Below are 22,590 nucleotides of genomic sequence, written 5' to 3' on the forward strand. Positions count from 1 at the left end.
ACCAACAAATGGCAAACCAACAGACACTCAACCAACCAGTATATATATACACTAACAGAGAAAGAGAGAGTAGATTGCACACAGTATATTGATAAGGCTAAAATTATTTTCCAAACTATGTTTTTCTCTCTCTTGCTTAGAGACGGAGGGGGAGGGGAGGAGCGGTGGTGAAATACTAGTTTTCGGAGGGTGGACGAAGGAGGTGGGAGGGAGAAGTGGCCCATCGGAGAGAGAGGGGGGAGTTAATGGATTGCAAGGTAGAGAAGGGGAGGGCTCGCTAGAATTAGGGTTGCCGTATAAAATTTTAATAACAAAGACAAAAATATAACAAAGTTTTTTTTCTGGGGAAACCAGCTACAAATATAAATAACAACCACTAAAACAGATTTAAATCTCCACTATTGAAAAGCTGCACCTATGCCTTTGAATGGTTTTATGCTATTTTATTGGCCTTTTTGGCGTATTTATAAAGGGGACGCAGTCGCTTGTTGAATTAAATCAAAATTGATTATTTACAATTTTCTCAACAAAAATGTGCGAAATGAACAAAAAAAAATCCGCAAATTAAAAAAAATTAAAATCAGCTGATTTGTAGAAAATCCGGGAATCATGTTGTGTGTGTGTGTTTTGGTGTGTGTCTAGCAGCAGCAGCAGAGCAGCTTGCAGTCAGTCAGTCAGTCGCTAGCAGGCTAGCAGCAACAAACATCAGTGAAGGTATTTTGATAAACCTTTACTACTTTTTTATTATTTTCCTTATAAAATTTCTTTATTTTTATAATAAAATAAGTGTTAAAGTGTTGCTGTGCTATAATAATTATGAAAAATAGCAGAAAACCTGTTTTAAAAGTGATTTTTAATGAAAATAAGTTGTATAATTGTTTTTCTTTGTTAGAAATATTGCTAAATACGCTTTCATTTTGTTATGACAGCTTAAAATTATTAAAAAGTATAAAAAATAATCAAATTTAATTCAAAATAAGTAAAAACTACATAAACCTAGGTTATATAATGGTTTTAGGCCATATTTTGTTAATTTGATCGAAAATTATAGTTTCGATGGGGACCTACTCAGTAAAGGTTTGGTGACCAAAATTAAAATAAACATATAATCATTTTAATAATAAGGTATTTTTGAATGGAATCAAATGTTAAGTTTAGTTTTAGTAGTTCTCGAGATCTTATGCTTCAGGCCAAAAAAATCTACTTTATATTAACAAAATATGAATTTTCCCCTTATTTTGAAATTCTGAATTTTCAAGAATATTCTTGAAATTAAAAAAATGTCGGATTGCCAATTTTTTGCACCTTTCGTACCTTTTATAATTGCGATAGGTATAAGACAATCTTATTATGTAAAGTAGTAAGGTTTTTTTATTTACAGTTTAGGGTTAGATTCAAAAAGTTCTCGGGATAGTTTACGTTTTTGCCTTTTGGGCATGTTTTATGCTATTTTATTCAATTTAAATGTTTGCTTCGTTGCTTACGCATATAAATGTACCTTGTTTTTAATAAATTCATACTTTTAATTGTATGATTCATAAGTTTTTCAAGTTATTACGCAGTTTTAGTACTTAAAATTCACGCGGTAGATACATTTTATTATTAATATACGCAAATAAAGACATCTGCTTTTGTGAAACTAACAGAAAAATAGCTTAAAACAATCCTATGATATATGTGCAGCTTGTCCCAAAATTGAGTACTTAATCGATTCAGTGGTTAATGATGGCTCATTGAATTTTTAGGGCACTCATTTGCATGCAATTGTCCCCTCCCTCCTTATCGTAAATTAAAGTTTGAAATCTATGGGGCGATTCTGTGAAAACAAATTAAAAACGCCCAAACCTTTCATTATGAAAATAAACAAACAAAAATGCCACGGTTTTCCGCGTTCGTGAGTTATCCAAAATTTAAGCAACTCATTATTGATATTTTTTGGGGAGGGAGGGGATAAGCCCCTTAACATTCTGAGTAGAAGGTAGGGTTGATAAAACAGACTAAAACCATCCCAAGAACTAAATCTTGATAAAGATCCCCAAAAAATGGAGAACTTTGTCGGCTCAGTGGTTATTTAACATTAAGCTGCAGACAAAAAAAACCTTACTACTTTACATAATAGGATTTACAACCCTTCTTTCTCCTCAAAATTGCAAGTATTAGGGATCTAAAGGGATAAGACAATGGCTGATATATTAATGATACACAAGATTAACCCTTCTGTAGTTTACAATTAATGGTTGAAACGTTTAGACACTCAACGCAATGAACCAATCAATCAAAATTTATTAAAGAGCCCCCAATGTTTTCAAGCCAACGAATAAGAACGTTATTTTGGACTAGTGTAATAAACAGCCCAATGTCCACTCCCTCCCTGTATTTACTTACTAGCCGACTTTTAAAGCAGCTTTGCTACTAAAAAGATATATAGGAAACAGGGTTTCGGATCCGGATCCGGATCCGCAAGGATCCGCATATTTTGAGTCCAAGGATCCGGATCCGGATCCGCAAAAAAAATGCGGATCCGGATCCTTAGACTCCAAAAAATGCGGAAAAAATGGAAAAATCTACCTAAATTTATATAAAATCTCACACATTCTCTTGATGAGAGCCAATCTTTAAGGTTTAGGTTCAGACTTGAAAATTAAAAGTATTTTTGACTTCGAATTGAAGAATTAATTTTTTTTGAAAAATTTGGTGATATTATTTTTATTGTCAAAGATCCGGATCCGGATCCAGTAGGATCCGGATCCGGATCCGCACTGACCAAATTTTGAGGATCCGGATCCGGATCCGCATAAAATCAATGCGGATCCGAAACCCTGAAGGAAATATATCTAAGTATAGGAAGTAGTTTTGATTTATGATTTTAAATTTTTTGCGAACTTTTTGCAAAAATTTAGTTATAAAATTAGAGATTTATCATTTTAGCCAGCCAAGCATGTTAAAAGTTATTTATTGCATCGATTTATAGACAGTTTTTCGCGGATATTAAGATTAATACTGAAGGCCCGACTAATAAAACTGGTATTCATTTTATGATTTTTAATTTAATATTCGTAGAAAATTAGCAATAATACTATACATGATTTTTCAGCATTACTTCTTAGCTGGTTCTAATCCAGCGGCGGATATTAATCGTTTCGAAGTTATTCTGGAAAGAATCTTTTTCGATATTATTAAAGTACCCTCAAACCATAATATAAAGTAGTAAGTAAGATTTTTGATTTGGGGTAGATTTAGGCTATTTGCTTTCCCATTGGGAGGGATCATTAGACTGTTTGTTACACTAGTCCCCAAAAATTTATGAACATTTTCTTATTCGAAGACATAACAACTTAATCTACTTGTTTAAATTATCATTGATTGATTCATTAAGTTGAGTGTCCAAACTTTTCAACCACCAATTGTAATCTACTGAAGGTGTAATTTTATGTAGCATCAGTGGGTATGTAAATCAATTTATCGGCCATTGTCTTATCCCTTTAGATATCTGATTTGAACGTATGGTCTAATTTTAAATTCTATATATGGTGTTGAGCAATCATAAATAATTTGATCGTATTCTCAATTTTGGCCATAATTATTGTCATCAGGGATCTTAGGGGATAAGACAATGGACGATAAATTGATATACATCCCCAGTGACGATAAACAAATTACTCTTTGTGGATTATAAACGGGGTGAAATTTGAATATGAGTGTAACGAAATATGTAATATTTTACCAAGTTAGCCGCATGAAGTTCAAGGAAAAAAAAAAATTTTGTAAGGGGGGTCAAAATGGGGGGTCCGCAGTCTCACCGACCCCCGCAGGGGGGCGGCCGGAGGCCGATTTTGAAAAGAAAAATTGCTATGGATTCTTGAATGCCGTGCGGAGGTGAGGCAATTGGAATTTTGAAAATCGGAGCAAAAACGCGCGCGCAGCGCGCGCGCAAAGTTGAAAATTGCCGAAAAAAAGGTCAAAATGTCCATTTTACACAAAATATCCTCTCGTTTTTTAATCATTAATAACGGGCAGGTTTTTAAAGTTAAATACAAATCCTTGGAAACCCTGAAAATATGGCCGGATGGCCTCACAAAAAATCATGACCCAACATTTTCCCCCCAATGGCGGAAAAGTTAGAGCACTTCAAAAAATTTTTTACAAGGCCTGGTGTATTGGCCCCTGTGGGCCTCCCAGAGGAGCTAGGAAAAATCCAAAGGTACCTACAGAACCACAATGGCCGGCTCTAACTATCATTTAGTGTTGCCAAAGGCAATTGCCGGCCTCCTTCCGGCCTTTAATTGGCGGCAAAGTTAGCGCACCCAAAAAATGGCCATTTTTTGACGTGTTTTTCGCGCGTAGCGCGGCGTGTGTTTGTGGCGCAGCCACGTGTATTTCAACTTTTTTGTAGTCCATCCCAAGCCGGTTCAGCAGATGTGCGGCCGGAGGCGGTCGGCCCAGCCGTTTGGCCGGCAGCGGCCGTCAAAGGTCGCGAAAATCGTCAAAAAACGCTGTTTTTGCGGATTTTCGGCGGGCCGGTGCGGCCAGACCGTGCGGTCGACCGGCTTGGGACACATATCCCTGGATTCTATGGGCCATTGGCCTTCATTGCTATTTTGCACAATTTTTTTCCCCCAATTACCCTGGCCGGGACGGCCGTTCAAAGTGGCCTGGGTCAAAATCGGCAAAAACCCGTCAAAAAACACCGTTTTTGCCGTACTTTTGGCGGCCGACCACGGCCGAACCAGCTGGCCGACAGGCCTGACCGGGATATCTCTGAAACCGGCTGGCAATGCCGGTTTTGGGGATGTAAAAAAATTGCTCCCCTCTGATGTGATTTTTTTCGGCAACAGCCCCTTAAAGTGGGGTGGGGTTCTAAGAAATTATAATTTTTTTCTGTAAATTATAACAACTACTATTATTACACCACCCCCTGAAATGTATTTACCCCCCGCAAGAAACAAGTTTGGATGAAATAATTTTTTAAGCCGAAGGCTCCAAAAAAATTATTTCATCCAAACTTGTTTCTTGCAGGGGGGTATTTAGGATCAGAGGTAACTTCAGTTTTAGTACACTCTCTACCTTTCCATCTCTGGTAACAGGTATAATAACTACAGTTATCAATTATTTTATCTAACCAATTAGTAATCCACCAACTACAACTCAAAATCAATTGCTAATTATTACCATTATCTGTTTATTGATTTAATTAAATAACCAAATACTTATTATTACCTAATTATCTTTATGTAGTCATCACTATCATTTTTAATTTACAATATTAAAATTATCCATCATTTTATCTTACCTGTTACAAATCAATTACTAAATATTATTACATTTTAATTATTATTATAATACCAAACTTTTATAGTTTGATTATAATTATCTTATTTTTTTGCAATACAATAAATATCAATGATACATTTCAATCATAATGCTATAATCAACAATCACATTATATTACCCTTTACAAATCAATCGATTATCTTATAAGTTTCTATAATTAGCAATTATAATATTATTATAGTTATCTATGATATTATTTTGATTATTTTATTATTTAATAATTATATTATTAATATATTTAGCAATTTTATATCATAATTATGATACTATACTATAATTTATAATTATAATATATAATAAATAATAATAATTATTTTAATATGATATTTTAATAATTTTATATTTTATTGATTACATTAATTATATAATTAGCACTAATAATATTATTATAATTATTCTATAATCTAATTATCATACAATATTATAATAAATATTTATAATGGTATTTCAATTATTCCAATTATTTTATAACTTAATATTCATATAAATAATAATATTTATATTATAAATTATCATATCATTTACAATATTAGATTACAAAAATAATTATCTTATTACTTTCAATATCATAAATAGCAATTATTATGTTAATAGTAATGTTTGTAATATAATTATCATACAATAACATAATTTTCATAATAATATTATAATTGTAATTACATTTCATTCAATTAAAGGTAGGTTCTTTTTAAACTATTTTCCTCTGATATACCTGTTATTATATTTAACTTTAATTAGCAATTATAATATTATTAAAATTATTAATAATGTTATTTTAATTATTTTCTATTTTAATATTCATAAAAATAATATTATTAATTTTTTGAATTACCATATCATTTACAATATTAATATGAGATTACAAAAATAATTATCTTTTTACTTTCAATATTATAAATAGCAATTTTAATATTATTATAATTATTTATAATGTTGTTTCATTTATTTTATGATTATATTAATAATATAATTAGCAATTATAATGTTACATTAATTATTTTATAATATAAATATTATACAATATTATGATTTGCAATCATATTATTATAATAATTATTTAATAATATAAATATCATACAATATTATAATTACCTTATTTTATTCAATATTAGAATTAGCAAACATATTATTATAATTGTTTTGTAATATAATTAGTACTCAATAACTTTAATATTATAATAATTATTAAACAATAACATATTTATTAAAATAATATTATATTTATTATTTTAATTATTTGATCAATTACCTTATTATTATTAGATTGAAATAATCATTATCTTATTATATTTAATATTATTATTATGGTATAATAAAATTATTATCTTAGTTATAATAATAATTTGTTAATGCTTTCTATACTCATATATTTTTACAATTCGCTGACGCTTGCTTCACGCGGTCCCATACCAAATTTCACCGTGGGGGTCCCAATCGAAAGGGACCGCGTCAGCCTGTTCTAGAATTATTGGTTACAAGTTTGTACTTATCAATCTAGATTTATATAAAGTAACCTAACGAATAAGAGAACATGTCTAAAAACTTTGGGTACCAGTATAAGTTACGGTCCCCTTTCTCCCTGTTAACAATAGAAAAAAAGAAAACTTATTTAAATAGAGAAGCTATAGAGCATAAAACTCAGGGAGGGAGGGGACATTGGACTGTAAATTGTACTAGTACCCAAAGTTTTATAAACCTTTATCGTTGACTTAAAAACTTGTTGAATCTAGATTGGTTGGTTCTAACTTTCAACCAATATGCATTAAATCTTTTTTTTAGGGGGTAAATATTGTGCATCATCATTGGAGATGTACATCAAATTATCCTACATTTTCTTATCCCTTAAGATCCCTGATAAAATGTTTCTATTTTTAATTGTCCTTGGTATATAGAAAAAAAGCTTTTGTTTATTATAAATAAAAAAAAAGAATCTGGCTTTAAAAATAACAATGCTTTAAGAAGCCACTCCTATTCTAATAGAATTAGATATCGTTGTTATTTTTGTAGTACTAGCGGCTTCGCCCCTAGCCTCTAGGGGCTTTGCCCCTAGTGGTAGTTATAAAAAAATTATGTACCTACTTTTAAAAAATAGTAAATACAATTTTTAAAAAATGGGGAATTTTTTGTTTTGGGGGTTTTGGGGTGTCCCACACCCTCAAGAAAAAAGCCTTAAACAACCACAGGACCAGTAGGTTTATTCCCTGAAAAGTAGAATCCAATCGGTTCAGTGGTTACCGAGATCTTAAGAGACATATGGACGGACAGACAGACGTCATCCTTTTTTGTTTTAGTATTGAGGGAGAGGATATTAGACTTTAAATTATTCTGGTAGTGGTACCCAATGTTTTTATATATACGTTGCTCATTGCTTCGCTTTTGGGTACTCTTCTTTAATCTTGTTTGGTGGGGTTAAACTAGTAGTATCTAATCAAAAGGAGTAATTTTGTTTATCATCATTAGGGTTGTACATAAATCAATTTTATATCCATTGTCTTATCCCTTAAGATCAACGACAACTAAGATATTGAAATACCTACCAATTTACTAAAAATACAATCGCTTCGCTTTCGTGGATTTTCGTAATTAGATATTTTTAATTAAAAATAAAGTAACTTATAATATTCTTTGTCTAAATAAAAGCAGAATATCTGCTTTAGTTGTAATTACTAGTTTATAGCAGGGATCAAAAGGGATAAGACAATATCCGAAAAATTTATTTACATCCCCAATGATGACACACAAAATTACACCTTCTTTAGATTTCAATTATTGAAAATGAAAATAATGATAATTCAATAAGAACACGATATTATAAAACTTTGGGGACTAGTGTAATAAACAGCTTAATGTCCCCTCCCTCCCCGAGTTTAAAACCTGTCCTTTTATCAACTAGATAATTTTCAAATTAACATGCAATTAACCAGGTAGGGAGTGGACACTAGTCCCCAAAGTTTTATTATAACGTTTTCCTATTCGTTGGCTTAATAACTTTGGGGACTTGTATGGAATTTTGATTGGTTGATTTAATAAGTTGAGTGTCCAAACGTTTCAACCACTAATTGTAATCTACATATGGGATAATTTTGTGCATCATCATTAGGGATGTACATCAATTTATCGGCCATTGTCATATCCCATACTTTTCATGCTTATAAAATGGAACTTTTGTACATTATGACATTAAAATGTAATTTAAAGCTAAAATATAACAAGAAAAAACATTTTCATTAACAGTGAGCTATTATATAAAGTAGTAACCACTTAACTGGGAAGCTTCAAATAGGTCCCGGTATGGTTTTAGGCTATTTTAGTTTAAATCCGCTCTTATTATAAATGAAATAAGTGTATTAAAAAATCTTATAGCATACCTATTCAATAAATGTAATGTTAATTAGTTGAATGTAAGCAAAGTTTTTAAAACAAATAAATGAAGGACGGACGTACGTACGTACTGAAATAGTTAAAAAGAAGTGACGCAACCTAAAAGGAAGAGTATTTAAAAATGGATTTATTATTACTTGGATCTAACACCAGTTTTTCTTTTTCTCTAATAAAGTAAAAATTGTAGCTGGCAAAAATAAAGATCTTCCTCTCTGACTTAATGAATGAACTAACCAATATATGAAATAGTAATTTAAATCGACAACAATTTTTTCCCTGTCATAATATCCATGTATATTCTATACATCCAGTATTTAGAAATAAAACGAGGAACTAAATCTGATTCCTAAGTCCTTTAATGATGGTATTATAACATTACAATCATATGCTAACTTAGTAGGAAAAAGCTACAGTTTTTTTAAATTTTAAAACAGCATTACTGAAGCAATTTTAGTATACGTGAGGTTTTTAATAAGTGTGTGTATGCAGGGAGGGAAGGGACATATGGCTGTTTATCATTAGTCCCCAAAGTTTTCTCCAACTTTATCTTATTCACTTTGGGGACTTTAATTGAATTTTGATTCGTTGGTACATCAAGTTGAGTTTCCAAACGATTGAACCACCAATCGTAATCTACAGAAGGGATACTTATGTGTTATTATTGGTGATTTACATCAATTCTTCGGCCATTGTCTTATCCCTTTAAATCACTGGTGTGTTTGTGTCTTTTTGTAATTTATAAAAACAGGGAAGGGTTTTTTTGTTTCTTTAAAACTTTTAATAACTAAAAATTGTTTTTTTAGAAAACTTATTCTTATTATTTTGTTTGAATGTTGGAAAAGGAGACATTGGATTGTAAATAATGCTGGTACCCAAAGTTTTTCATTGGTTGGTTAACTAGTACCTAGTTTCCATTCTTATTAACTAATAATCTATTCTTCAGTAAGGGGTAATTTTGTGTATCATCATTGGGGATGTACATCAATTTATCATCCATTGTATTATCCTTTAAGATCCTTTTGTGTTCTTATCATATTAAAATCTAAATTTGATTACTTTATTTTTATAGCACAGCAACACTATGACATTAAATATATCCTTTATTTAAAGTAGTAAGGTTTTTTTTGTTGGTAAAGATCTCGCTAACCACTGAACCGATTAAGTTCTCTATACTTTCACATTCGTTGGCTTAAAATTTTTATTAAATCTTGATTGGTTGGTTCAAACCAGCTGTGTCCAAACATATTCAGTAATAATAATCTACAAAAGGGTTAATTTTGTTTATCATCATTGGGGATATACATAAATTTGTCGTCTGTTGTCTTATTGCTTCGATTGTAACCGGTTCTTAGCCATACTAAAAAATCATGTAAAGCATCGTCGTATAACAGACAATTTCCCACGAATATTAAAATAAAAATCATTAAGCTTGTGGCCCCTCGAGGCTAACAAAATTGGTCTTTATCTTGATATCTGCGGAAAGCTGTCTATAATACCATGCGATAAATAACTTGTTATTAATATATTTTTTTTTATTTTTAGAGTAAGAGAGCAAAAACAGGATTTAGAGAGAAAAAAATCTTCAAAACATTTAAGTGATATTCTAAAAAAAAATCATCCAATTTATTTTCGAAACCAGTTATCTCAAGTGATTATAAAAACGTATATCTACCATACTACCAAATCAAGAACGAAAGTGTTTGAAACGGACGTCAAACGGACATACCAAGACGAGAAAACTTTTGGATTTCAAAAGCCAAGGGTTTCAAGAACGCTGGATAATTCTATCATTATAGGATTTATTTTACAGGTTGGTTTTTATTTTCTGTAAATTTTTCGGTCATTGTCTTATCCCTTTAGATCAATGCAATTTCTCATTCATCGCCTAAAAACTTTGGGTACTTTTACTAGTCTTGATTTAAATGTGTTCAAACGTTTCAACCAATAACGTTAATCTACCAAAGGGATAAGGGGGGGGGGGGGGGGGAAATGTGGTGACTCGTGCCACGACATACCAGCAATTTTATTTTGGGTGCTACTCCCTTAGTTTTAGAGATAATTGGGTGAAATCTTTTGGGCTGGGTCACTAATTACCCCAACTAGAGGTATCTTTCAAAAAAAAAACGGCGGCGGGTCCGCCGCTCCCGCCGTTCGCCGCCATTTTCCGCCGCCGCCAAAAAAAAAATTTTTATTGCATTTCTCGCCGAATTAGGCAATTTGGAATCATTTGAGACCATGTTATTTTTTTCAAAAATTTTTCCCCTTATAACCAACCCTGCGGGGGAACAGTGCCTCTACTAAGCTTTTAAAGATATTGAAACAAAATCTTTTGAGGTAGGTCAGTAAAAAAATATTTGAATAAAAAATGGCGGCGGTACTGCCGCTCCCGCCGTCAACCGCCATTTTCCGCCGTCGCCGCCAAAATTTTTTTATTGCATTTCTTGCCGAATTAGGCAATTTGGAATCATTTGAGACCATATTATTTTTTTCAAAAATTTTTCCCCTTACAAGCCGTCCTGTGGGCGACGAAAAATGGCGGTGGATGGTGGGAGCGGTGGTACCGCCGCCATTTTTTATTCAAATATTTTTTTGCTGATCTACTTCAAAAGATTTTGTTTCAATATCTTTAAAAGCACAGGAGAAGCACTGAATTTAAGATATACCTTAATAAACGAGAATTTGAAAAAAATGACTAAGTCCCCCCGCAGGGTTGGTTATAAGGGGAAAAATTTTTGAAAAAAATAACATGGTCTCAAATGATTCCAAATTGCCTAATTCGGCGAGAAATGCAATAAAAAAAAATTTTTTGGCGGCGGCGGAAAATGGCGGCGAACGGCGGGAGCGGCGGACCCGCCGCCGTTTTTTTTGAAAGATACCTCTAGTTGGGGTAATTAGTGGCCCAGCCCAAAAGATTTCACCCAATTATCTCTAAAACTAAGGGAGTAGCACCCAAAATAAAATTGCTGGTATGTCGTGGCACGAGTCACCACATTTCCCCCCCCCCCCTTTTGTTTTTGAAAAATCTTATTCCTAGAGATTCCTGATAAATATCTTACCCAGTAACGGATATACGTGGATATATTGACAGGGGAACATATGTCGAATAATGTGCTAATATTGAAGGCATTTATTGGTTAGTTCGTTCATCCAGTAGGAGGGGAGGTTGTGGGTGGGGTATAAAGAGGTGGAAGTAGAGTATTGTTATTTTAGCCAGCTGCGAGCAACACTTTATCAGAGTACATGAAAATCTGTTGCAACATCCAAGTATAATATATATAATACAAGTATAATAATATATTGATTATTCAAGTATGGCAGGTGCCTTAAATCACGCAAAAACTTTAGTGTACCAACTTATCAACCAATAACTTGTTATTTCAGACCTAACCTAACTCCACGTTGTGTTCCTCGAATCTGCAATGAAGCTTGAATTGTTGAGTGCGTCCAATTTTTTGGTCCATCTTGTCCGTCTGTCCCGGAGGGGCGTGTCAGAATCGCAGCTAGCCAGGTAACCAAAGTTTTATAATGAACAATTTCAGGGACTTTTACCTATTGAATTTTGAATGGTTTGGTTTATTAAGTTAAGTGTCCAAACGTTACAACTATTAATTGTAATCTCCAGAACTTGGCAGAAAGGGTAATTTTGTGTATCATTATTATAGGAGAGTGGTGATTAAAAAAATCCATTACCATTTTTCAATGCGAAGCTTTTCTGTAATTAAGAGTCTGTCGATACGTCCATCCGTCCGTAACGGATAGCTCTCATCTTTAATCTGTGCATGTTACCGTTCTATGGATTCAAACTTTGAATTACGACGTCTGTTATTTACAATTTAGAAAGTAAAAATTAATACCATACCTAGTCTTTTTGTTAATCCTAAACATGATATTATTCATGCTCGTTTGTCTTTCTGATTTTTTAAGCTTCGCTTTTATGGATGTTGTCGTTTATTTTATAAATGAATGTTTCTAATCTGTGAAAAACAAGTTTATTTGGTAGATTTTCTTGTTAACTTTAGAGGATTTTTTTATTTATTCCGGGTTCCGTTAAAAAAATTGTGATTATCTTGCAGGTTCCACGATGCCCTGATCGATGTGTTGAGACGGAGGTACAGAGACCATTGGTTCCCAGAGAAGCCCTTCAAGGGATCCGGTTTCAGGTTAGGTCATTTGTTAACCCTCCGGGGGTAGGGGGGGGGTTATAACCCCACTTATAAAGTTACTGATAAAAATTGTCCGAAGTTTCTAAGCTATTCAAACTAAGAATTTGAATGTACAGAATGGGTAATTTTGTTTATTATAATAGGAATGTACTACAATTCAAGTTAGGTTATTTATAAACGCTCCGGGTGGGTGGGTGGGTTGTCTAGGTATAACCTCCTAAAAAAATCAAATTTTGACTTGTGTGATAATTTTAAGAACTAAGAATTTTAATATACAGAATGGCTTATTTGGTTTATTATCATTGGGGATGTACTACAATTCATTGTCCATTGTCTTATCACTTAAGATACATGAATATTAAGATACACTGCTTAAAATTCTTCAATTGAGCAAAAAATAATAGGCGTTTATCAATTTCATTGTCTTATCCCTTAATGTCCATTATAATAATGGTCTATATTTCAATTGATTAAGGACATACGTGGATATATTGACAGGGGAAAATTTGTCGTCAATTTAGCTTGACAATATAAACCTCCTATATTGGTCCGTTCGTTCATCTAGTGGTAGGGGGAGGGGATGGATGTATCGTTATTTTAGCCACTTTAGGAGTACATAAAATCTGGTCCAACATCCAAGTAATAATATATCGATTGTCAAAGAGAAATCATCAGAGAGGGAAAGGACAATGGACTAAAAAAAATTATCAGTACCCAAAGTTTTATATAATTATTAATATTTCAGATGTATCCGCATTAACGCCAAATTTGACCCGATGATCGGTGAGGCGGGTGAGACCGCGGGGCTGTCCGCCAAATTTCTACACTCCATCTTCCCCGGGGAGTTGACCCTGTGGGTGGACCCGCTGGAGGTCAGCTACAGGATCGGAGAGAACGGGTCTATCTGTGTGCTCTATGAGTTCCAGGTACGTACGGACTTACAAGTTGTAGAGTGGCTACGCTTAGGGAGGGAGGGGACAATGGGCTGATTATTACACTAGTCCCCAAAGTCTTATAGTAACGTTTTCTTTTTCGTTGGCTTAACAACTTTGGGGACTATTGATTTTTGGCTATAAAGTGTTTCAACCAGTAATTGAATCTGACTGAGGGGTAATTTTGTGTGTTATCACTGGGGATGTACATAAATTTATCGGCCATTGTCTTATCACATTAGATCACTCTAAGAGTCTAGAAGATCATCTATTAAATGAACTAAAAAAAAGTTTAGTAACAATGGTACACAAAGTATTTAGCTACATTGTCCTATTCGTTGGCTCAAAAACTTTGGGTACTAATATTGAATTTGTATGGTTGATGGCGTGGAAAATCATTTAATTTTGTCAACTAGAATTTTCGATTGATAATCTATGTATTGGGTAAAGTGTTAAACAACAATGATGACAACATCCATAAAACGAAGCACTGAAACGGTAAGACAAACGGACATTGACACTTGTATAGTGTCAGAACTGAATAATCAGAATATAAATGTATAAGCAAAATTGTAAGTAAATTTGTTGAAAAACTGCTTGATACAGAATAATGTTTATGGACGTACTTACATTTTTAGAACTTGATTATTGAGTTGCTTCGCTTATAATATTGTACTTTGTTGTCCCAGGAATCAGCATACCAAAAATCAGATTAATCGGATTATTAGATCATATAAAAATTAGTTGTTAAAAAATCAAAAAATCAACATGTTTAAAATGGAAGTACGGACATTCTGGTAATGATTATAGAGTTACTACGCTTTCTAAATCGTACCTAAATACTATAGGAATCACCATGCAAAGTTGGAATCAATAGGACAATTCTAACATGCCTCAATTAACGAATAAAGCTATCCGTTACGGACGGGCCGACTCTAATTATAGAAAAGCTTCGTTTTTAAAATTAGGGATTGATCTTTTCCAAAGGCTTTTTCGTTAAAAGTTTACTGTTCCTTTCTTTATTTGCTTTTCGCCATGTAGTTTTCAAATCATATTTTATATTTCAGGCTGGAGTGACCAAAGAACCGTGGAAACCCAACCTGACCCAGCTCAACAACTCCACAAATCAGCGGGCAGCGCCGTCATACAACAACAAGTCGTCGAAATTGGTGAACAGAAACAACGGCGGTGGGGTGGAGAATAGCCCACCGCAGCCAACCGCCAATACAACCACAACCACAAGTCCCTCCTGCAAGGATAGCTTCCGGGAATATTTGTTGATTGAGACAAGGGGCAGCTCGGCGTCGATAGAGCAGCTGGCCGCTTTTGTGTCCAGCTAAAGCCGCTGCCGCTGTCGTTGTGTGATTCATGGACTCTCTCAACACACACAAACACACCAAACACCGCCAAATAAAAATTTGAAAATTATCGTGTAAAGAACCGTCGTGTTTCTCGTACTAATGGATTTATAAAAACTGTGTTTTTTTTGGCTGCTGTTAATCAACCCCTCTGCCCTGCGGGGGGGGGATATATGGTTTGAAGATATATTTTAAACAGTGATTATTACCATATATGCTAGAAGCGCAGCCGCAATACACAACAAACCCCCCAAGCTGTCACGTACTGATAGTACAAATATGAAATATATATATAACAAAACCTGTACTATGGTGTACACAATTGGAAAATTTATGTAATTCGTGTTTTTTTTGTGTGCCCTTCAACAAACCCAGAAATAATGGATATTTTTTTCTGTGATTGTCAAAAAAAATCTGCAAGCAAACCATCAAACAATTTTCTTCAGTTTCAAACGTGTGGATCTCAGCTTATACTTACGGAAGAAATATGAAGATTCTCCAGACCCCCATCTTACCATCAACCCATATGTGTTTAATACACATGTGTGGATGTGCAGTTTTTTTAAAGTCACAATTTTTGACCTCAGTTCTCTCCGTTTAATTTAATCACTCTGTATCTGCCATTTATTAGTCATGAGAAGAAAACAGCTGTTACGTTATACGATCAGCTGTTTTTTACCTGTGACGTCATACGATCAGCTGATTTTAACATCAAAACAGCTGACTACGTCACGTGAACATCAATGGAACCTGAACATAAAAACTCAATTAATCTCTCTCTCTCTCTCTAACTCCTGTTTGAAGAAGAACCCAAAGTTGTTGCAAGCTGTACCTGGCATGGATATTTTGGGTACCTGACTATTCTGAGAAGCGCAACTACTCAACAAGGACGAAATAACTGCTCTCACTCTCTCTCTCTCAATGAATGACTCACTAAAACTTTCAAGATCAACAAAGTTAAACAAGAATGATGTTTTTCCAAAGTCCTGAGTAGCTTCACAGAAAATTGATATAAAAAAGACCCAAAAGTGAACCAAAAAAATGTTTTTGGGGTGAAAAAATAAATGATGTTACAACAGTCAAAATGCTTATAAATATATATGATAAAAATGAACACTATACATGATTTTTCATCATGTCTCGTATTATTTGAATCTACCCTTCCTCACATAATTAAAAATTAATGACAAATACTTGTTAAGTGGTGACTAATTTAAACATGTAAAGTGCCCCTTAATGACTTTACAAGAAACAATTTACATCGTGAAAAAATGGAATTAAAATAAATGAACAAAAAGTGTGTTTTGTGCGCGAAGCGCTCCAAAAAAATTGTCTACCTCTACGTTTCTTTTCTCTCTCTCGCACACTCAAAGGCGCGTTTTATGCGCGTAGCGAGAATGGGAAGAAAATTATCAGTGTACGAGCAAAAAATTTGAAAAATATTAACATCTTTAAAAATCATTTTTTTGTATAATTTAGTGTGCTTAATAGTGAAACATTTTTATATTTTTAATCGTATACCAATGTTTTATTGTTATTCCACAAATTAGGGGAGGGGGGTGGGTTAACCCCCCCCCCCCCCTCAACTAGCTTATTTTTTGTAAGTAATCCATAGGGGCACCCCAAAATATAAAGATATATATATTAATGTAGTATTTATCAAATCAAAATTTACATCGTGTCCGATTGTTCTGTGGACATTTTATGATATAAACTTGTCAGATTTGAAGATTTTGTTTTAAGAAGAAAAATTTCATGATCTCTTATAATATTTTCTAGGGATGATGATTCCTGGAACGACCTCTAGTTCAAAAACATAAATAAACATATTTTTATTACGTACGTTCTTTTACCACCTTAATTTATTTAATTTTTTGATTATTTTTTATAAAGATTTTATTATTGTACAGCGTTTTTCAACCTCCTAACTTATATATGTAATTTATAATAGTTTTTTTTTATCTAATTTAAAGAAAAATACCTCTTGATTTTTTGTATAACCTTCTAATTTACGTGATATTAATGTTATTTTTTATGTTTTTTTTCTTGCTAGTATGTATATAAGAATATTTTATAGTATTTTTTAACCATTTTTATGAGTATATAAAAAAATATAATTTTTATGAAAATCCATTAAAGCTTAGGTTAGAGGTTCGACACTTTACCTTTTCATTGGTTGAAACGATTAGTGTCCTATCCCTTCCCATCATAATGGCTCGTGAATTGTAATTGGATTTTCTATAAAAATTCCCATTTTTTCAGCCCCCTCCTCTCATGGGTACCCAAACTGACTTTGGGTACCAATTGAAAATCACATCTCTTGTCACTACTTAATAAGTATTTGTATTATTGTTTGGATCAAGTGCTGTTCACGGTAAAATGTAAATGATAACGATTAACTACAAAAATCGATGAACTTTAAAGGCTGCTTGCTAGTTGCCAAACTTCTGAGCAATGTATGTTTAGCCGTTTAGCAGCTAGCAGCCTTTAAAATTATATTTTTTTTAGATAATCGTTACCATGAATATTTTACCGTGAACAGCATTAGATCCATTATTTTTTTTGCTTATGTCGAGGGAAAACCAGTCTTTCCTTATGTAATAATAATTCAACAAGTGCAACAACAACTCCATGTATGTATAAATCTAATATATATATCCATTGATAAAATATATCTAATATGTATAAAGCTCCAAAAACTCGCTATTTAACAACTAAAGTGATATGAAATAATAATTTTGTAATTATATATATATATATATTTTAAAAGAAAAGATTTTGGCGCGAAGCGTTCGGATTTTTTTTGTTTCGAATCTAGATTTTTAGTAATAACAAAGTTTTTAGCCTTTAGCCAAAAAAAAAGATTTTGAAAATAGTCAAAAACCGTCCATAAGAGACATTTAATTACTTGCAAGATTCGAACTGAAAATTTTTCTTGCGCTTCGCGCCACAGTGGCCATTTGTATCTTATCTTGGATGAGCTGTGAAACAAACTGTGTGTAAATAACATTTATATTTTCAACTCAACAATTTTTTGTGCGTGCTTCGCGCGCGCCAATTTGGCTCTCACATAGTGTTTTCGTTACGTGTTACGTAACTTTTAACAAACACAGATTTTTTTTATAGAAATGTAATGTGAAGCTTTTTTTTCGTGATTTTTTTTCGTGTTTATATTTTTGCCATAAGTATTTTTCTTCTTAATATTTATAACGCATCTTATTATAGACAGCTTTCCGCGGATATTGAAATGAAAAATTATAAGATTAAAACCTGCTGGTATTGTTTTTAAGATTTTATTTTAATTTTTGTGGGAAATTGTCTGTAATACGATGCTATACATGATTTTTCAGTATGGAGGCTAGAACCGGTTCTAATCCAGCGGATATTAATCCGGGTTTCGAAGCCATACTGGAAAATATATAATTCTCAAGAACTAAAAATGCAGAAATATTTGTGATGGTTTTTTTTCATTGAACGAGTAGTGTTGAGTAAATTTCGTCCTTGTAAAACCAGTTTTTGTAAGCAATTTTGTTAAAATTGGTTTTATTGAGTATCAAAAAATGACTTATGAATGCATCTGTAGATTTTTTAAGTTTCCTTTTTGTATTTTCTGCTATTAATATATAATAACCATTTTTATTCTGATATTTGAGTCTTTCTAATTTAAGGCTTGGCAAAAAGCCTTATTTTTTTTATAAAATTATTAGAAGCAGATTTTACAAAATTGGACTTGATTTAGTGTCTTTCTCTATATGGGGTGGTTTTTTTGAGTGTCAAAAAATGTCTATGGTCGTATTTTTTCATCCTTTTAGTACTTGTATTTTTCTTCCAAAAATATCCTTTTTGAAAAAGCTAATTTTTAGAGTACATTTATTTTTCTTTTAAAGCATAAAATTTTCTTGGCTATAATGTGTATATAAAAAAAGTATCATATTTAACGTTTTTTAGCTTGGCTGTGAGATTTATGAGTAAAAAACGCCCTATATAACTAAAAAGGATGGGAAAAAGTGTTTTAAATCATAGAACATTTGTCCTAAAGTCCTAAATCTTAACAAAAAAAAATTGTCTGTGATCTTATTCTGAAGTATTTTGATTAAAGGGGGAGGGGGTTATGTTGGTCTCGCGTAATTGGGTGCATTGTAAAGCCCCAATTATGAGATAACATAACTCACCCCTCTTTCCCTTGTATGTGTATGTAAAATTTCTATTAAAATTGCGATATTTCAACAAATAGTAAAATTTTTGATTTTTTCGACTCCAAAAATTTTAATATTGCAATTTGAAATATCTAAAAGTGTTGATTTCAATGGTGGGAGGGAGGAGACATTGGACTGTAAATAACATTGGTACCCAAAGATTTATAACCTTTGGGTACTTTGAATCTTTATTGGTTAACCCCAAAATATTAGTATCCAAACTTTTAAAACAAATATTTTAATATACAGAAGGGTAATTATGTGTATCATCATTGGGTATGTACATCAATTTATTGTCCATTGACTTATCCCTTAATTTCCCTGGAAATCCATACTGTTGAGCGTGTGTGCAATGTGTTAACAGGGATAGAACAATGAAAAATAAAAATAAATAGTTCAGAAGGAAAGATTTAAGATTTCATAATATATTTTATCAGAGTTTGATTTTATTTTCTATTGAAGTTATTTATTATTCCTTTTTTACTATTTCTTTTTTTCAGTATGGCTTCGAAACCGATTATTATCCGCTGGATTAGAACCGGTTCAGTCAGCCATATTGAAAAATTATGTCTAGTATCGTATTACAGACAATTTTCCACAAATATTGAAGTTAAAATTATTGAATCAATTCCAGTTTTGTTAACAAAACTGGTTTTCATCTTATAATTTTTTATTTTAATAATCGCGGAAAACTGTATAGGTATAATACGATGCGATAAATAAAGATTCTTCATTTTTCTATCCCTAAGTTGTTAAGTCAAGAAATTTTATGTCTTTAATAAGATTTAAATTGTACGTCTTAAAAATGTCTTAATTTTTCGACCATTTATTTTGGCAATTAAAAGCAAAATTATTAATGAAAATTAAGTTAGTAGTGCCAAGTCTTTAAAATATCTTGAAAATTTGATTTTTTTTATGATTATTCTTAATAAATATGTGTACACCATTTGATCCTTCTCCCAAAAACGTACAAAATTTGTTGTGCGTCAGGCGCGTGATATTATATGTATAAGAGAAAATTTTATTATTAGATATATTTTTATTTTTGAATATTGCAGTAATTTAACCTTGCTTCTAAACCGATTAATATCCGGTGGATAAAAACCGGTTCAGTCGGCTATACTTAAAAATTATGTATATCCATTTTTTTTCGAATATTAAAATCCCCCCCCCCCCCCAAAAAAAAGCTGCTTTATTAATAAATAAAAATATAATATCAAATATGATTTTTTCTCTCTGAAATGTTTTTTAAACATGAACTAAAAATAACCTATGGACTTGTTTTTATTGAAAATTGAGTGCAACAAAAAAAAGTCCACAAAATTTGGATGTTAATATTATTATGATATGAGTGTAAATATTTTATCAAATAAATTCCTTCTCTGCATAATATTTTACTATTCTTTTCTATAATAGCGAAGCTACTCAATAATTACAAATGTCTGTCCGTCCGTAAGTGGAGAAAACGCGATTTTCTCGGCTTCTATTAAAGATAGAAGACTGAAACTTTTTGAAAACATTCCAATCGAAACATTCATGGCGATTGGTAGAGCCAACAAGCGAAATAAATAGAAAATAATATTTAGGGGGCAGATAAAGAAGATAAAAAATACTGTTTTTTTATTAAACTAACTAATGCGTTCCTAGCAGGGACCTAAAGGGATAAGACAATGGCCGATAGATAGAATGATGCACAAAATTACCCCCTTCTGTAGATTATAATTAGTGGTTGAAACGCTTGGACACCCAACTTAATGAACTCCACTAATCAAAATTTAAGTCCCTAAAATTGTTGAGCCAACGAATAACAAAACGTATTATAAAACTTTGGGGACTAGTGTAATAAACAGCCCATTGTCCCCTCCATCCCTAGATAGGACACTAGAAATATAAACTATTTGTGAAATTGTTGAACCAACGAATAACAAAACGTATTATAAACCTTTGGGGACTAGTGTAATAAACAGCCCATTGTCCCCTCCCTCTCTAGATAGAAGGACACTAGAAATATAAACTAATGGGAGATTATTGAACCAACGAATAACAACATGTTATTATAAACCCTCGGGGACTAGTGTAATAAACAGCCCATTGTCCCCTCCCTCCCTGCAAACTTAAGAGATAGAAGGGCACTAGAAATATAAACTATTTGAGACATTGTTGAACCAACGAATAACAATACGTTATTATGAAACTTTGGGGACTAGTGTAATAAACATCCCATTGTCCCCTCCCTCCATAGATAGAAGATATATAAACTATTTGAGAAATTGTTGAACCAACGAAAAACAAAACGTATAATAAACCTTTGGAGACTAGTGTAATAAACAGCCCATTTTCCCCTCCCTCCCTAGATAGGACACTAGAAATATAAACTAATGAAATATTGTTGAACCAACGAAAAACAAAACGTATTATAAAACTTTGGGGACTAGATTAAATTACCCATTGTCCCCTCCCTCCCTAGATAGAAGGGCACTATATATATGTATATACAGTGTGTTTTATTTTATGAGAACTTTTTTGAAAGTAATTTTACCCCACTTATAGTTATCAGAATTTAATGATTAATGGCTTATTTTCTTCGTTTTTTAATGCAATTAATAAAACATTAAAAAAATATTACAGCTTTTGTTAAAAAAGTACAGTAAAATGTAAAATTCAAAACTTAGGTGTCAACCTCTAAAAATGGTTTTAGCGCATTTTTCTTATGTTCAAATCTTCTACCTTTTGCAAGAATGGCTGCAAAACACTTCAAAGTTGAGATCTAGAGCTAAAAATTGATACAGATACTTTTGGGGACATGTACTAGAATGTATCAAAGTTTGCAGGTCATATCTCAATTAGGGAGGAAGTACTGGCCCCCCAAAGTCGACTATTGAAAATCTAATTTTTTACTTGCAAAGGGTAGAAGATTTGAACATAAGAAAAATGCGCTAACACTATTTTTAGATGTTGACACCTAAGTTTTGAATTTTACATTTTACTGTACTTTTTAATTAAAAACTGAAATATTTTTTTAATGTTCTATAAATTGCATTAAAAAACGGAGAAAATAAGCCATTAATCATTAAATTCTGATAACTATAAGTGGGGTAAAATTACTTTCAAAAAAGTTCTCATAAAAAAAACACACTGTATAGACTATTTGATACAGAAAGAGACAGCTTATAAAAAGCTTTTATTGTCAGACAAACAGACGTACAAAAACTTGCATCAAGCCAGGGAT

The 22,590-nt window shown here is 32.3% G+C and overlaps 1 protein-coding gene across 1 annotated transcript; it reads left to right on the forward strand.

The window, feature by feature from the left end:
* The first annotated feature begins 613 nt into the window (after positions 1-613).
* LOC145305699 (protein BTG2-like) lies at positions 614-20,751 on the forward strand. The gene is made up of 9 exons (XM_080147411.1): positions 614-714; positions 10,255-10,522; positions 12,094-12,220; positions 12,786-12,872; positions 13,621-13,801; positions 14,875-17,004; positions 17,219-17,955; positions 18,119-18,768; positions 18,879-20,751. The coding sequence occupies exons 3-6, from the start codon at positions 12,132-12,134 to the stop codon at positions 15,145-15,147; spliced, it is 630 nt and encodes a 209-aa protein (XP_080003537.1). The 5' UTR covers positions 614-714; positions 10,255-10,522; positions 12,094-12,131; the 3' UTR covers positions 15,148-17,004; positions 17,219-17,955; positions 18,119-18,768; positions 18,879-20,751.
* Positions 20,752-22,590: the final 1,839 nt, after the last annotated feature.

The sequence above is a fragment of the Acartia tonsa genome, chromosome 14 (assembly GCF_053477335.1).
Source record: "Acartia tonsa isolate MP-2025a chromosome 14, ASM5347733v1, whole genome shotgun sequence".
In the NCBI taxonomy this organism is placed as follows: Eukaryota; Metazoa; Arthropoda; class Copepoda; order Calanoida; family Acartiidae; genus Acartia; species Acartia tonsa.

Excerpts from the sequence above, each read along its gene's own strand:
- LOC145305699 (XM_080147411.1), top strand. The coding sequence starts at position 12,132 with ATGAAGCTTGAATTGTTGAGTGCGTCCAATTTTTTGGTCCATCTTGTC. Across the intron at positions 12,221-12,785 it reads TCAGAATCGCAGCTAGCCAG|GTTCCACGATGCCCTGATCG; the intron begins GTAACCAAAGTT and ends ATTATCTTGCAG. Across the intron at positions 13,802-14,874 it reads GTGTGCTCTATGAGTTCCAG|GCTGGAGTGACCAAAGAACC; the intron begins GTACGTACGGAC and ends TTTATATTTCAG.